We start from the raw sequence: 15,975 nt of genomic DNA, 5'->3' as shown, positions 1-15,975 counted from the left end.
AATTTGAATTGAGAAGAGTAGATTCTAATGCTATTTTTATTTTTGAAATAGTGGGGAACTGCTAATGTTTTAGGTTCAAATAAGAGAACCTTTAACAGCTTTGAGTCAGGAAGCAAAGAAAGTTAGCTGAACTGTCTAGGAAGGTGTTTCATGCATCTTCATGCACATAATCAAATGACAATATAATAAGAAGTCTATGGGGTAGATCTTAACTTTGTGCAATAGTATCAAATGGGTGATAGCGATCAGCAACCCGTTTAACATCTCTCCCAGTTTTTATTTCCATTGACTAATCGCACAAAGTCAAGATCTACCCCGATTTCTTTTAAAACCATGTACCTCTTAAATTCATACACACAGGCACACACACACACAATCCAGATTTCTTTATAGCGCTAGTGTAATTTTTTTCCAACAAAATTATTTTAAAAAAAGAGATAGCAACAGAACTAATGTTTGGTGTGTGCATTAAGTGGATCATTCCACAAACCAAAGTTTGTATCCTCTACTTTGCAAAGTTGGTGTTCAAGGAAGTCCACAGTAAAAGAAAACTTTGCACCACACACCAAAGAAGTTCCAAAGTTTCTTACTTTCCCCCAAAAAATGGACCCATACCCAACGAGATGCAAGTCCAACAACAGAGTGAAATTTAAACACAGCTAAAAATGGTTTAAGAGCATCTGACACACTGTATGATACACCAACAAATTGTTCAAATAAGAAGAGAACCTTTAACAGATTTGAGTCAGGAAGCAAAGAAAGTTAGCTGAACTACTGAATTTTATGGGAAGGAGTTTAATGCACCTCCATGTACATAATCAAAGGGAAATCTTAGGGAAAAAAAGTTATTTCCTCTAACCTAGAGATAACCTGAAGAGGTTGCTGAGATGTCAGAGACGAATCAAGCAGTTGGCAATCTAGAGAAACTTGCAACAACAGTTAACCTCAAGGTCTATTTACACTACTTCCCTACAGGGAACAACTGAGTACTGGCCCTTAAAAAAAGGGACAAGCAAGGTAAAGTAGTTAAACATTACAAACCCATGTGCTAGATCTACCCACGAGAATGCCACGGAAGATCAGTTGTACCACGCTAAAGAAAGTACAACTTTCTGTACTATTGCCCTTTGCAGGTTTTTCTCTCTACAGAACATTTAAATCAAAATACTGATACAAGAACTTGTCTTTTGTGTAATTACATAGAATTTACAGCACAGAAACAGGCTATTCGGCCCAATGGGTCTGTGCCAATGTTTATGCTCCACGCGAGCCTCCTCTCACCCTACACTAATGGCCTAGTATATACTTCCACAGTACATCTTTTTCATTAATATATCCTGCTGAAGACAACAGAATTTCCTGAACAGCAACTTCATCCACTTATTAAGGGCAGAATCAAAAAAAATTACAATATAAGGGACTGGAAAAATTAGTCAAAAATGTTATAAGGTGGATAGCCCTTTGGTGAAGAATAGAATACTAGAGCCTGGTCTTCAGTTGCTTCCAAGCCTTTATTCACAGAGCTCCACATTACACACACACACCACACCCTACATCAGCTCTCTTATAAATGGATACAAGAGTTCTCAATTGATATGTACCTCCTGAATACAATTAACACTAATTAATATGAATCATAGATACAATTAACAAAAAACACCATGTCAAGCTATACACAAATTGTGACACTATGCAAATCATACCTTGTTGTGCTGACCTATAAGGCCCCATTGGCCTTTGCCCCATTATGTTGTTGCCTTGGTTACTCTGTCCCATCATCCCCATGGTCGACTGCCCCTGGTAGTGCTGGCCACCTCCTTGTGGTGTACTGTAATGTGAGGTTGCAGCTTGCTGGTGCATCATGGGAACTGAAAAATAATCTGAAATGAGCAATTCTGCTTAAAAAAAAATCATTTTGCAAAAGTTTTATGCTCAAGAAAGAACTTGCAATTATATAGCACCTTTCACGTACTCAGGAAGTCCCCAAGCGCTTCACAGCCAATGAGGTACATTCTAATAGAATCAATAAATTAAATCAGCAATTCAGATATTTTCTTCTGTGGTCAAAATACAATGAAACCCATGCAAAACAGTGAGATGACTGAACTGCATTATTTAATCCAGGGTTGGCTCCTTTTAAAAGTTTACTGAAGTTGAATGTGTTAATAAACATCCATTAAAAGGAATACAAACACTAAATTTTAACAAGGTGAAAACATACATCAGCTCCAGTATAAAAGCAGCTGGTGCAAAGCCCAGGAGCCATCCTTGGTCCTCTCCCCTTCCTTATCTACATGCTGCCCTTTGGTATCATCTGTAGGCACATGGGTTAGTTTCCACACACAGCTCTAACTCACTCCACTGGGCACTGAGCATTCTGCTAGGAAATAGGCACAGAGACCCATGTCACTGGGTCTCTGCCCCCCTTTAATACTGCCCCAGAACTACCAGGACTGCCCTTTGGAGGCAGAGCCTGGCCTTTGCCCTCCTTGCTTGCCTTCTGACCTCCAGAAATTCTAAATAATCCAAAACTCCACTGCCCACATCTTGCCCTACACTAAGCACCGTTTGCCCATCACACCATCTCGTTAACCTACATTGGTTCCCTATACCCCAGCAGATGAGATCTGTGATGTTTGTCTTCATCTACAAATCCTCCCACGGCCTAATTCTACAATATCTTTAGAACCTTCTCCAGTCTTATGTCCCTTCCCAGGTCTTCCAACACTGCTGTGCTGTGCATTTCACACCCTCCCCTGCTCCATCTTCAGTGGCAGAGCCTCCAGTTGCATCAGTTCTACTTTTTAGAACTTCCTCCTCAAACCTTTACTCTACCTCCCTACCTACCTTCAGAAGCCTTCTCAAAAACATATCTCTCCGCCCAAGCTTTCAGTCAGTTTTTTTTAACCCTCCTACAAGAGCCTAATGCACATCATTACTAAACCTGCAGAAGGGAATGTTCTTTTGGATCACATGGCCAGAAAGGTCAGATCAAATGAATATCTGATTTCTTGGTTAAAATCTCTTCCAAGCCCTTATCCTTTTGTTACATTTTCCTTACTTTGCACTATAGTCACCATTTCAGAAAGGCAACTCAACCAGGAATCCATGGCTTGTGATTTGAAGTGAAACTTCATTAATTACAGCAACAACAAAATAAAGCTAAATTCTTGAATTAAAACATAACCTAATGTTTTGTATTCCTGAACTTGGAAGAAAAGCAAATTCTACAGAAACAGTTGTTTCGCTAAGGGCCCAGGCCATGTTCATTAGCCTTCTTTCTCATTCCACACAGTTTCCCTGTTTTTCAGAAGGCAACAACTAAAACTGTATCCGCAAAAGGGAATAAATTCAAGCACTAGCTTCCAAATGGAAAAGTGGGAAGTGCCTCTCCACTTAGTTCCCAATTACAGCAACGCAGAAAAATAAATACCAAGACTCCGACAGAGCGCATTGCGAATGGAGTGGATTGTGAACTGAGTGGGAACTTGAGAATTTGATGAGAGGGAAGGACAGGGAACAGAGAGGAGGAGCTCAGAGAGACTGGGAATAAAAGGGAAGGTTAATTGGGGTAAGTAAATTAATAATAGAGCATCTGAAGGGAGTTTAGAAAAAAAAAGTTTCAAAATATAATGGACAGGCAGCTGAGACCCATTGCCTGCAATTCCTGCGCCATGTGGGAACTTCAGGATGCTTCATGTCTCCTTAAGAGCCACATGTGCAGGAAATGCCTCCAGTTGCTCGAGCTCAAGCTGAGGGTTTCTGAGTTTGTGGGGCAGCTGGAGTCACTGCAAAGCATAAGGGAGGCTGAAGGTTTCCTGGATCATACATTCCAGGAGGTGGTCACCCCGCAGCCACAGAGAGTTCAGGATAGCAGGTGGGTGGCCACCCGAAAGGGTAGGAAGAGGCAGGCAGTGCAGGAATCTTCTGGGTGTGTGGCACTCTCAGACTGGTATACCAGTACTGAATACCAGTGAGGGTGACGACACCTCGAAGGAGTGCAGTCCTGAGCATGGCACCATGGGGCAAAGGAGTGCACCGGGGTGGGGTGGGGGGGATGTACAGTGAAGTGTAGAAATGCAGTAGTCATAGGGGATTCGATAGTCAGGGGGACAGTCAGGCATTTCTGTGACCGTCGACCTGAGTCCCGCATGGTGTGTTGCCGCCCTGGTGCCAGGGTAAAGGACATCACGGAGAGGGTGTAGAACATTCTTCCGGGGGGGGGGAGGGGAACAACCAGAGGTCATGAACCATGTGGGTAGCAACGACATGGGAAAGAAAAGGAATGAGGTCCTGTGGCTAGAGTTTCAGGAGCTCGGGAGGCAGTTAAAAAGCAGGACCTCAAAAGGTAGTAATCTTTGGATTACTCCCAGTGCCACGCACTAGTGAGTACAGAAATAGGAAGATAAGGCAGGTTAATGTGTGGCTAGAGACATGGTGCAGGAGGGAGGGATTCTGATTCTTGGGGCAATGGGACCAGTCCTGGGGCAGGAGGGTCCTGTTCAAGACGGACGGGTTGCACTTCAACAGACCCGGGACCGATGTGCTCGCAGGGAGGCTCACCAGTGCTGTGGGGAAGGGTTTAAACTAATTTGGCAGGGGTGGGGTGGGCACCAGGATGTAGTATTATTAGAGAGGAGAAACAAGATGCACAAAGAATTGTGAGAGACAGATAGCACTACAGTAAGAAATAGCAAAGTATCAGGTGGGATCAGACTAAGAGAATATAAGAAAGTCTAAGATAGGTTTAGAGTGCATGTGTGTAAACGCACGAAGCATGGTAAATAAGGTTGTTGAGCTGCAGGCGCAAATAGCCACAAGGGAATATGGTGTAGCGGTGATAACGGAGACCTGGCTCAAAAAAGGGCAAGATTGGGTGCAAAATATTCCTGGATACAAGGTGTTCAGGAAAGACAGGGAAGGAAAAAAATGAGGAGGGGTAGTAGTATTGATTAAGGAGAATGTTGCAGTGCTGGAGAGAGAGGATGTCCTTGAGGGGTCAAGGACAGAATCTATTTGGTTAGAGTTATGAAACAATAGCGATGCCATTGCACTACTGGGTGTATTCTATAGACCACCAATTAGTGGGAAGGATATGGAGGAGAAAATTTGCAGGGAAATTACAGAGGGGTGCAAGAACTAAAGCGTAGTGATAATGGGGGATTTCAACTATCCTAATACAGACTGGGATAGTAATAGTGTAAAGGGCAAAGAGGGGGAGGAATTTCTGAAGTGTGTTCATGAGAACTTTCTTGATCAGTATGTTTCCGGCCCAACGAGGAAGGAGGCATTGCTCGATCTGATTCTGGAGAATGAGGTGGGTCAAGTGGAGCAAATGTCAGTAGGGGAACATTTAGGGAACAGTGATCATAGTATCATAAGGTTAAGATTAGTTATGGAAAAGGACAAGGAACAATCTAGAGTAAAAATACTTAATTGGAGGAGGGCCAATTTCAGTGGGTTGAGAATGGATCTGGTCTGGGTAAATTGGAATCAAAGATTGGCAGGCAAAACAGGAATCGAACAATGAGCAGCCTTTAAGGAGGAGATGATTCAGGTACAATCTAGGTACATTCACATGAGGGGGAAAGGTAGGGCAACCAAAGCCAGAGCTCCCTGGATGATGAAAGAGATAGAGAGTAAGATGAAGCAGAAAAAGGGGGCTTATGACAGATGTCAGGTTGATAAAAAAGTGAGAACCAGGCTGAATATAGAAAGTACAGAGGAGAAGTGAAAAAGGAAATGAGAGATTATGTGACTAGACTGGCGGCTAACATAAAAGGGAATCCAAAAGTCTTCTATAGGCATATAAATAGTAAATGGGTAGTAAGAGGAAGGGTGGGGCCAATTAGGGACTAAAAAGGAGATCTACGCATGGAGGCAGAGAGCATGGCTGAGGTACTAAATGAGTTTTTTGCATCTGTCTCCACCAAGGAAGATGATGCTGCCAAAGTCACAGTAAAAGGAGGTAGTCGAGATACTGGATGGGCTAAAAATTGATTAAGAGGAAGTACTAGAAAGGCTGGCTGTACTTAAAGTAGATAAGTCACCCGGTCTGGATGGGATGCTGAGCGAAGTAAGGGTGGAAATTGCAGAGGCGCTGGCCATAATCTTCCAATCCGCCTTAGATACAGGGGTGGTGCCAGAGGACTGGAGAATTGCAAATGTTACACCCTTGTTCAAAAAAGGGTGTAATGATAAACCCGGCAACTACAGGACAGTCAGTTTAACCTTGGTGATGGGGAAGCTTTTAGAAACAATAATCCGGGACAAAATTAAGAGTCACTCGGACAAGTGTGGATTAATAAGCGAAAGCCAACATGGATTTGTTAAAAGCAAATCGTGTTTAACTAACTTGATTGAGTTTTTTGATGAGGTAACAGAGAGGGGGTCAATGAGGGCAATGCAGTTGATGTTGTGCAGGTGCCACATAATAGGCTTGTCAGAAAAATTGAAGCCCATGGAATAAAAGGGGCAGTGGCAGCATGGATACGAAATTGGCTAAGTGACAGGAAACAGGGAGTAGTGGTGAACGGTTGTTTTTTGGACTGGAGGGAGGTGTACAGTGGTGTTCCCCAGGGGTCAGTACTAGGACAGCTGCTTTTTTTGATATATATTAATGACTTGGACTTGGGTGTACAGGGCACAATTTCAAAGTTTGCAGATGACAAACTTGAAAGTGTAGTAAACAGTGAGGAGGATAATATTAGACTTCAAGAGGACATAGACAGGCTGGTGGAATAGGCAGACACATGATAGATGAAATTTAATGCAGAGAAGTGCGAAATGATACATTTTGGCAGAAAGAATGAGAAGCAATATAAACTAAATGGTACAATTCTAAAGGGGGTGCAGGAACAGAGACCTGGGAGCATGTGTGCACCAATCTTTGAAGGTGACAGGACAGGTTGAGAAATTGGTTAAAAAAGCATACGGGATCCTGGGCTTTATAAATAGAGGCATAGAGTACAAAAGCAAGGCAGTTATGATGAACCTTTATAAAACACTGTTTCAGCCACAACTGGAGTATTGTGTCCAATTCTGGGCACCACACTTTAGGAAGGATGTGAAGGCCTTCGGGAGGGTGCAGAAAAGATTTACTAGGGATGAGGGACTTCAGTTGCGTGGATAGACAGGAGAAGCTGGGGTTGTTCTTCTTAGAGCAGAGAAGGTTGAGGGGAGATTTGATAGAAGTGTTCAAAATCATGAAGGGTTTAGACAAAATAAATAAAGAGAAATGGGTCAGTGGTGGCTCAGTTGTTAACATTCTCACCTTTGAGTCAGAAGGTCATGGGTTCAAGTCCCACTCCAGAGGTTTAAGCACAAAATCTAAGCCGACACTCCAGTGCAGTACTGAGGGAGTGCTGCATTGTCAGAGGTGCCGTTAAACTGAGGTCCCATCTATCCTCTCAGGTGAACGTAAACGATCCCATGGCACTTTTTCGAAGAGCAGAGGAGTTCTCCCCAGTGTCTTGGCCAATATTTATCCCTCAACCAACATCACTAAAACAGATTGTCTGGTCATTATCACATTGCTGTTTGTGGGAGCTTGCTGTGTGCAAATTGGCTGCCACGTTTCCTACATTACAACAGTGACTACACAAAGTATTTCTTTGGCTGTTAAGCGCTTTGGGACATCCTGGGGTCATGAGAGCCGCTATATAAATGAAAGTCTTCTTTTATTGGCGGAAGGATTGAGAACCAGAGGACTCAGATTTAAGGTGATCGGCAAAAGAAACAAAGGCGACATGAGGAAAAACTTTTTTTTTTAAACACAGCGAGTAGTTATGATCTGGAATGCGCTGCTTGAAAGGGTGGTGGAAGCAGATTCAATCATGGCTTTCAAAAAGGAATTGGATAAATACTTGAAGGGAAACAATTTGCTATGGGGAAACAGCAGGGGAATGGGACTAACTGGATTGCTGTTACAAAGAGCCGGCATGGGCTCGATGGGCGCGAATGGCCTCCTTCTGTGCTGTAACCATTCTATGATTCTATGACAGGGACATAACTGTGCTCTTGAATGCCTCCTACTGCTAGCTAGCCAAGAGTGCCTTAGATGATAGCTTGGGAGCAGTGACTTTAGCCTACCCTTTCAGTCTTGAGAGTAAGGAAGTAAATAAACAGCCTCTCTTCACTGTTTAATGATGTAGGGATGCATTCAAGCTTAAAAAAATATTCAAATGTCTACTTTCAATGACAAGTATTGCTACACTTAACTGGTGTGAATGAGAATACCACACAACTGGTTTTACATGGGCAAGAGAAAAAAAGCTATAAAAAAACGCTTATCCAGCTGCTCAAGTTTATTTGCGTCCATATAGGAAATTGTACAAAGTCAGGCTTTTTTTTTGGACATTCTGCTTAAGAACCAAACAAATCCACTGAGAAATTTTACACAAATAGCCCAGAAAAGCAAAAATGACAAATGCCAAAATTATGTAACATAGCACAGCTATTGAAAGTTTACCTTGACTAGTTTGCATGCTCATGTTTGTCCGGGATCCATAGTTTGCCATCGACTGACTCTGCATCTGCATGCCTTGTGATGAGGGTACAGAGTGACTATAACCACCTGCAGTTCCATGGTTATTTACAGGCATGGCCATTGAAGAACTGGGTATTGTGGCTGGCCCCGACTGTTGCACCGAAACATGAGTAGGACCTAAAGAAACAGGGCCAGATTCAGTCACAGTGTTAGTCACAGTTCGAACCTTTGGAATCACACAATAGCTTGGCAGACACCTCAGTGGCCCATGCTCACTTCAGACCTAGACCAATGGGATAAAGTCTTCCTTCTCTTCCGGCTGCAAGGATCCGATGTGAAGTTAATAAATTGTCTGAAATTGCATAAGTTAAGGAGATAGGTTCTCAGCACAAAACTGACCATAAATTAGCAATCTTGCTCAGATGCAACAAGAGTGCTTGGGGTGGACATTCACACGCAGACACCACTTGGTGCAATAGAGTGAGCTCTTTAGAGGCAAGGGTTAAGGCACAATGGGAATTTGCTGCCCCAGGAAGCTGTGGAAGCTACATCATTAAATAAATTTAAAACAGAAATAGACAGTTTCCTAGAAGTAAAGGGAATTAGGGGTTACAGGGAGCAGGCAGGAAATTGGACATGAATTTAGATTTGAGGTTAGGATCAGATCAGCCATGATCTTATTGAATGGCGGAGCAGGCTCGAGGGGCCGATTGGCCTACTCCTGCTCCTATTTCTTATGTTCTTATGTAACGGCTGAGTACTGTTGCCACCTTCATAGGCTCTGCCGCCGGCAATCCAGGAGAAAAGTACCCGTACTCTCAATTCCAGCTCCGCACCATCCCACCTGCTCCAAGCCCGAGCTGGGACATTTCCGGACACAGTTGTTGCAGTTGATCTCGCCCTGACATTTGGCTGCTCCTCCAAGAAGTTGGCCTTACACAGGCTGCAGGATGGCTAAAAACATAGCGGCATCTTCAGGGCTACACCAAGTGCCAACTAACTCGACCAGAAACCCCACACAATAGCAGCCCGGACCCCAACCCGCATCCCCAAATGAAGTCAAGCTGAACCCCCTAACGGACGGGCGAGTGACGCTGATCATATGCCCAACCTCTTAAAATATACAGTTACATTGAAGTAGGGTTAACCCCTGGTCCCAGCAGGAAAGAAGGAAACTGAGCTCAGGCAGGAAACACAGAAGTAGGCTGTACCGCCCGATTTTGCCCCCTTTTCCTGCGCTATTCCACCCAATCTTGGGTGGTGTATTGGGCGAAATAATGGAAATTGTAACTCCAATCAAGGGATAGAGGAAGAAAATTATCAGGGTCGAGGCGGGGGCGGGGGGTTCATTTTTCAAATGACCACTTCCTTCAGGCAGGTGGAGAGTGGAGCATTTAAGGTTGAATATTTGGGGCCAGGAGCAGTATTTCACAAATATCATTTCAAAACTCTTTTTTTTCCCCTGAGCAGCCTGCAGCAGTCCTTAGAAGCTTCGCTGGTTAGGCCACTCAACAAGTACCAACAGGCAGGGCACGTGCTGCACACAGTCCGCCCATTGGTACTTCGAAATTTCATCAGGGTCCTATTTCTGTCATAGGATCCCAATTTGCATGGTCTAATGAGGCTCCAGTTGGTTTCCGTTCGGTACCTGGTCCACCCATTTCAAGGCTCCTATCAAAATGGCTAAGAGGTGTGGTGGATGGAGGGATGAAAATTGGTGCTAGGGAGTGCAGCTGCAGCAACAGCAACCATGTCACGTAAGAATGGACTGCCATGCCCCTCACAACTTTGTTACCATACTATGACCTTGTAGTGCCACCCAGGCCGGATCCCTCGCTCCAAAACCTACTTACAACCTTCACTAGATCTCTCCTCCAACCACAGCTTATATCTCCCAGTGATGAGAAAGAGGAAGGAAATAGATCATATGTAGGTAGAGATGAGAGACAGAAAAAGAGATAAATAAAAAGAGAAAAGGAGAGCAAAAAAGATTGGACAAAAAGACATAAAAAGAGAGACTGAAACACAAAGGGACAGGTGAGACAGACGGCCTATGCTTTGACTTATTGTGAGCAATGCAAAGTGAAATCCAAGTTAAAAAAAAAACTATTCATATTCTAAAAACCATCCCCCCCTTCAAATCCTTTGCTTCATTACCAAAACCTCGAATTCTTTCCTTACCAATCCACCTCGCCCTCACTCCACCCTCCAACTTACTGTAAGCAAAGCATGGAAGACCCACCAGTGTTTTTAAATTATAAGCCAGCCTCTCATCAAATAAGCAGTTTATCACATATTGGTAATAGCAGATACAATGGTCGAATAAGGATTTCACACGCAAGAAAGACTTCGTTAGTCATTGCTTATATAAGTGGCTCATTTAGATACCGCAATCATTAACCACTGCTAGGAGCATCTGCATATTCTCTGCTATTGAATTTATATTGGGGTGAAGGAAAGGCATTGAAAAGAGCCTCATTTTTTCAAGCAATGGAATCACCCATGTTCGACTGCCATTCAAGCTCTATTGCTCAATAGGTGAATTTCAGTGGAGGCAGCAGGGTCATCCACAGGAAGGTAAATACTGCCATAGGAAGAAATAAAACATCTGGTGTTGGTCAATCACAGGCAATATCAATAGATATGAAGCTCTCCATGGATACTAATTAAGGTCTAGTGAGGGAGAAAATTAACCATTTTTTGTGAGAAAGGTGTTATTTTTGCAGGGGGGGGCGGATGTTGGTGGCCGTGTGGTGGGAAATAATCAATTCAGGGTAACGGCATATTTCATTTTAAACTCCAACAGTAGTGGGCCTTTATAAAGGCCCATTATCTAACAGCTCAAAATTCTGAATCAACACATTTAATTTTATTGCCATAATTATAATGCTTCATTCTTTTTGCATCAGCTGTTCTACTGCATGATATTATGCATTAAAGACACTGAGTGAGGCCCCGCCCCCCCAAATGGCTCAATGCACAGAGTGGTGTTGTACTTGTCTATCCTGAGTTAGCAGATGTTGAGGCCAGTTATAGTGCCCTGCACTAGAGAGGGAAATAAAAATATGGTCAAGCTTTCTCCTCCTAATCACCATCCAGCTACTTCAGCTAGAAGAGCATGCATGGATGGTAGGCCAGGGCTTGTCTCAGCTCCGATGACCGTATGGTTGAATAGATTGCTGGCACTCATGAATAATGGCTACTTGAGTGAAACACCAGAGGGCCACAACTGCCTCTGGAACTTTACTACAACACGAGTTGGTCCCTTCTGGAAAGGAGAAATAAAAAGCAAATAAAGTGAGGAACATTGCCTCAATTTAACTCATTATACCACTCATGGAACAGTCCAATAAAATGTGGATTTTTGACCCTTCAAGTTTGAAAATTATAATAAGACATTTATTACATATCCACATTTAAAGCATTTATTTGGATTGGGATATTAACTTCAAAACTTTCACAAGACCCTACATCACTAGGTGATGTTGTTTCAGTAAAAGTCAATTTTTTTGTAAATCCATAAGCCAGACATTAAGCTGACCTAAATTCTACAATTTTCCAGCCTTGCAATCTAGCAGATCTCAGTATCTTAGCATTGCTACAAACTATAAAGAAGGAACAGTGGCACGGTGCAGCACTACTAGAACCTACCATTGCTCATCTGGCTCTGCATTAGTGTGGCAGGGGGAATGCCTCCTCCCATGGTGTCATTAGGAACATTCTGCGAATGTAAAGCTTGATTTGATCCAGAGAGATTCATTCCTCCTGGGCCCATAGATAAGTTTTGGGAAGGTGGCTAAGTAAAAGGAAACACAGAAAAAAAAAATCTAATTAACAAATGCATTTTTAAAAACATGAAAGCAGCACCTGACTTTTAAAGGAAAATGTGGCAAAGACCTCAAAATCCCTATTTTTAAAAAAAATTACATGTTGTTAGTTTGCAGACTCTTGGGAGATCATTATAGGAGGTATTCTATTCTACAAGTAGTTATGGTATTCTTCCCCTGAAGAGGCGATTTCACCGCAGAGAAAACAAAATATATTACATTCATATGGAAAAAACAAATCAATTTGCAATTATATAGGAACTTATCACATTCTCAAGACATCCCAAAACACTTCAAAAAAGAAATCCATTCATTGTAAAGTGCAGTCATGGTCATTATGTAGGCAAATGCAGCAGCAAATTTGTGCACAGCAAGGTCCCAAATACAGGAAATGAACGAATGAGCAGATAATCTGTTTTTTGGTGACGGGTGGTTGAAGGAGGAATTTTGGCTGGGGCAAAAGGAGATTTCTTTGTTCTTTGAAAAGTGCCATAGGATCCTTAAAATCCACTCAAACAGGCAGATGAGACATCAGTTTAACAGCCCATCCAAAAGACAGCACCTCCAACGATGCAGCATTTGCTCAGTACTGAAGTGTTGGTAGCAGATTATGTGCTCAAGTCTATAGTGGGGCTTGAACCCATAATCTTCTACTCAGAGGCAGTAAAATAGACAACCTTTTAATGGAGGATCAATGTTCAATCTTGTTCCAATTAGAAACCAATAGAACAACTGGTAAATGTACCAACTAGTGTTACCCTCAGGTAGACCAGGAATGGCTCAGGTTTGACCCTCACTCTGTGCCAGGTTAGCTAATCTTAGCCAGGACAGTGGCAAGGATGAAACAATTGGCCTCGGTGCCATGGGCTAGAGAAGGACTATCCAGTAACCCTACTGGAAAGTGCAAGTGCAAATAGGACCAAGTTCAACTGCTGTACACCCACTCCACAACCCCCCCCACCCCCCACCCCCCACCACACCTCCACCCACACCACAAACACACAGTCAAATATCCTGTTAGTGCTCAGTGCTCACTGCCTAGGCTTACACGTGAAGACTTGCCCTTAGGGCATGAAACCCTACTACATAAGTCAGTAACTTCATGAGAAAATGAGACTGGGCCAGGGTGGGGGGCGGGGGGGGGCTTTAAATTGTTTGCCCTCATGAACCTCATGATTTCTTTGTATAGACACTGTATTTAGTACTTCATTATTATTCCTACTCCCTCACAATTATTCTCCCTATATTGAAAACTGAAACGCACGCCTGCCCACATGTAGCATTGCACCAAATATTAAGATTGCACTTATCAAGATATGCAAAAGTACAATATTTGTTTTATAGCCTAGGTACAATAAATCCTTCCATACTGAGAACACCTTATTGATGAATGGCAGTTTTTTTCCATCAGTTTAAAGCATGTTTAGCTTACAAGTGCTAGATATAAGTGATCTATGGCCCTCTTTGGCCTGAATAAAAGAACTCCAGGAACTGAGAAGTGACTCTGTTTCTTTAATGGGCACGCAATTCCTATCAGAGCCTGTAACTAAATCCTGAAATCAGTTTGAGCACCGTGCATAATTTCACATTTGTAAATAATTTTTTAGTTTTCATAAATGTGAAATATTAATCCTGCAGGTGATCGATTCCCAGTCACACCCAAAGATTATTCTAGCTGCACTGAAAGCTGAAATAATTGAGTGGTCAGATACTCAAAATCATCATGGGACTATACATATAGTGAGGTTAAATTGTTCAATGGTGGAGAGTAGAACACAAAAAAATGGTTGATTAGAGGTTGGGCAATTAGAAGTGTACTGTACTATATATAAATCCAGGAGTCTTTTGGAACTGTTAAGCTTTAAATTGCAAAGTGGAGAAGATAACTAGGTGACAGGTTAAAAGAAATTGTTTTTACACTAATCGGCTAAACAGTTCTCTCTGGTAGGTGCAAGGGTCCTATGTAAAATGGGTTGAGGCAGTCTCATCCCAGACAACTCCTGGTGTGTGCAACACAATATAAAACGGTCTAGTATCTCTCATAAATTGCTAGTTTAATTCAGAGAAGCCAAATGGATGGTTGGTGTAGGAAGCAGAAACATCACCATCTGAGGTTGCCATTAAAACATTGGGCTAAAGGAATTTAATACTCTGCCTCTAGCCTATCTTGTGTATAGTCTGGCAGAACTTGATTTGAGTAATAGATAGAAAGACAAACACATTCCTCTTTATGTGCACAAAAACAAACACTGAACATTAAAAGGAGTCAGCTTTGGCTCAGTGGTAGCACTCTTACCTCGGAGTCAGAGGTTGCGAGTTCAAGCCCCACTCCAGAGACTTGAGCACAAAATCTAGGCTGACACTCGCTCAGTGCTGCACTGTTGGAGATACAGACTTTTGGATGAGAAGTTAAACCGAGGCCCCACCTACCCTCCCAAATAAAAGATCCCATGGCGCTATTCGAAGAGCAGGGGAGTTCTCCAGGTGTCCTGTCCAACATTTATCCCTCAGCCACCTAAAAATAGATGATTTGGTCATTTATTTAGTTGCTCTTTGCTGTGTGCAAAGCGGTTGCCACGTTTCCTACATTACAACAGTGACTACACTTCAAAATTACTTCATTGGCTGTGAAGCACCCCGAGGTCCTGAAAGGCACTATATAAATGCAAGACTCCTTGTTAAATCACTATACATGCCTTTTTTAAGTGATCTTTAATTTTTTTAAAAAATCAATTAGCCATTATCCACAGAGAATCAATTTTTATTGGCAGGAAGTTTGAGTTTATTGTAAGTTGAAATTAGGTTAGCTGATTTTAACCACAAGTTTGTTCATTCAAAATCTTTGCACATTATTAAACCTAGGTTAAGCCCTTTCAAATCAGTACTGGATAAATACTTTACCAGTTTAATCAGAGTTCTGCTAATTCTGGAACTTCAAATTATTCTACTGTGAGGATTGTAAAAAGTCTATTCAAACCAATGCAAAGATAATTCATATTTTTTTTAAAAAGAACCAGATGGACTAGAGAGGTTGTCCAACAATGTTACTGACAGAGAAATTGTTATTTAATATAGGTTTGGGCTGATTTCATTTCATTTTTGTTCTCCAAACCCTTGATATAAATAAAGTTATTGCACCACAACTGCATTACAAGAATCCTTTCACAAATGTAATAGATCCACAGCTCAATGCAATTGTAGAAAGAGCCTTGACAACAGATCAGCACCTGGGGTAGGATAATCATTGAAAAGCAGTGTTGCCATTTAAAATTCCAAGAGACTGCAAGTTAATCAAGAGTTGTGCATTTAGCAAAAGGTTTTAAATGAAACTCCAAATAAGCAACTTTTAATTACTACCCAAATATACTGTTGTACACCATAGTTCCCATAAATATCTACATGCCAAATCTGTAGTGATTAGCGGGGAGGAGACGGAATTAAATGCTAACAGGCACAACATTGATCTAGAAATATTCATAATTGTAGCTCTTTTTTGTCTCTCCAAACTTACTACAACCATGGTTGTGCATCCACTGGTGTATTACTTACAGCAGGTAGCAACGACTGCATGTTTTGGTTGGAATCTGCTATTGTTGCCAGGTAAACCAAATTTCTGTGCAGCATTTGTTGATATCTAAGAAATGGAAGAACACAGGTAAA

General features: G+C 42.2%; 1 protein-coding gene across 2 annotated transcripts in view; it reads right to left on the bottom strand.

Annotated features, from left to right (window-relative positions):
* LOC137335175 (calcium-responsive transactivator-like) overlaps window positions 1–15,975 on the bottom strand; it is a 65,481-nt gene that overhangs the window by 39,484 nt on the left and 10,022 nt on the right. For both annotated transcript variants that reach the window (XM_068000359.1, XM_068000358.1), the window contains exons 3-6: window positions 15,865–15,949; window positions 12,140–12,284; window positions 8,471–8,665; window positions 1,704–1,868 (exon numbers count right to left, since the gene is read on the bottom strand). In XM_068000359.1, the coding sequence (XP_067856460.1) occupies window positions 1,704–1,868; window positions 8,471–8,665; window positions 12,140–12,284; window positions 15,865–15,949 (590 nt within the window). The remainder of the gene's footprint in view (window positions 1–1,703; window positions 1,869–8,470; window positions 8,666–12,139; window positions 12,285–15,864; window positions 15,950–15,975) is intronic.

Source organism: Heptranchias perlo, chromosome 19, assembly GCF_035084215.1.
Source record: "Heptranchias perlo isolate sHepPer1 chromosome 19, sHepPer1.hap1, whole genome shotgun sequence".
Classification (NCBI taxonomy): Eukaryota; Metazoa; Chordata; class Chondrichthyes; order Hexanchiformes; family Hexanchidae; genus Heptranchias; species Heptranchias perlo.
This window is presented reverse-complemented; position numbering and strand designations above follow the sequence as displayed.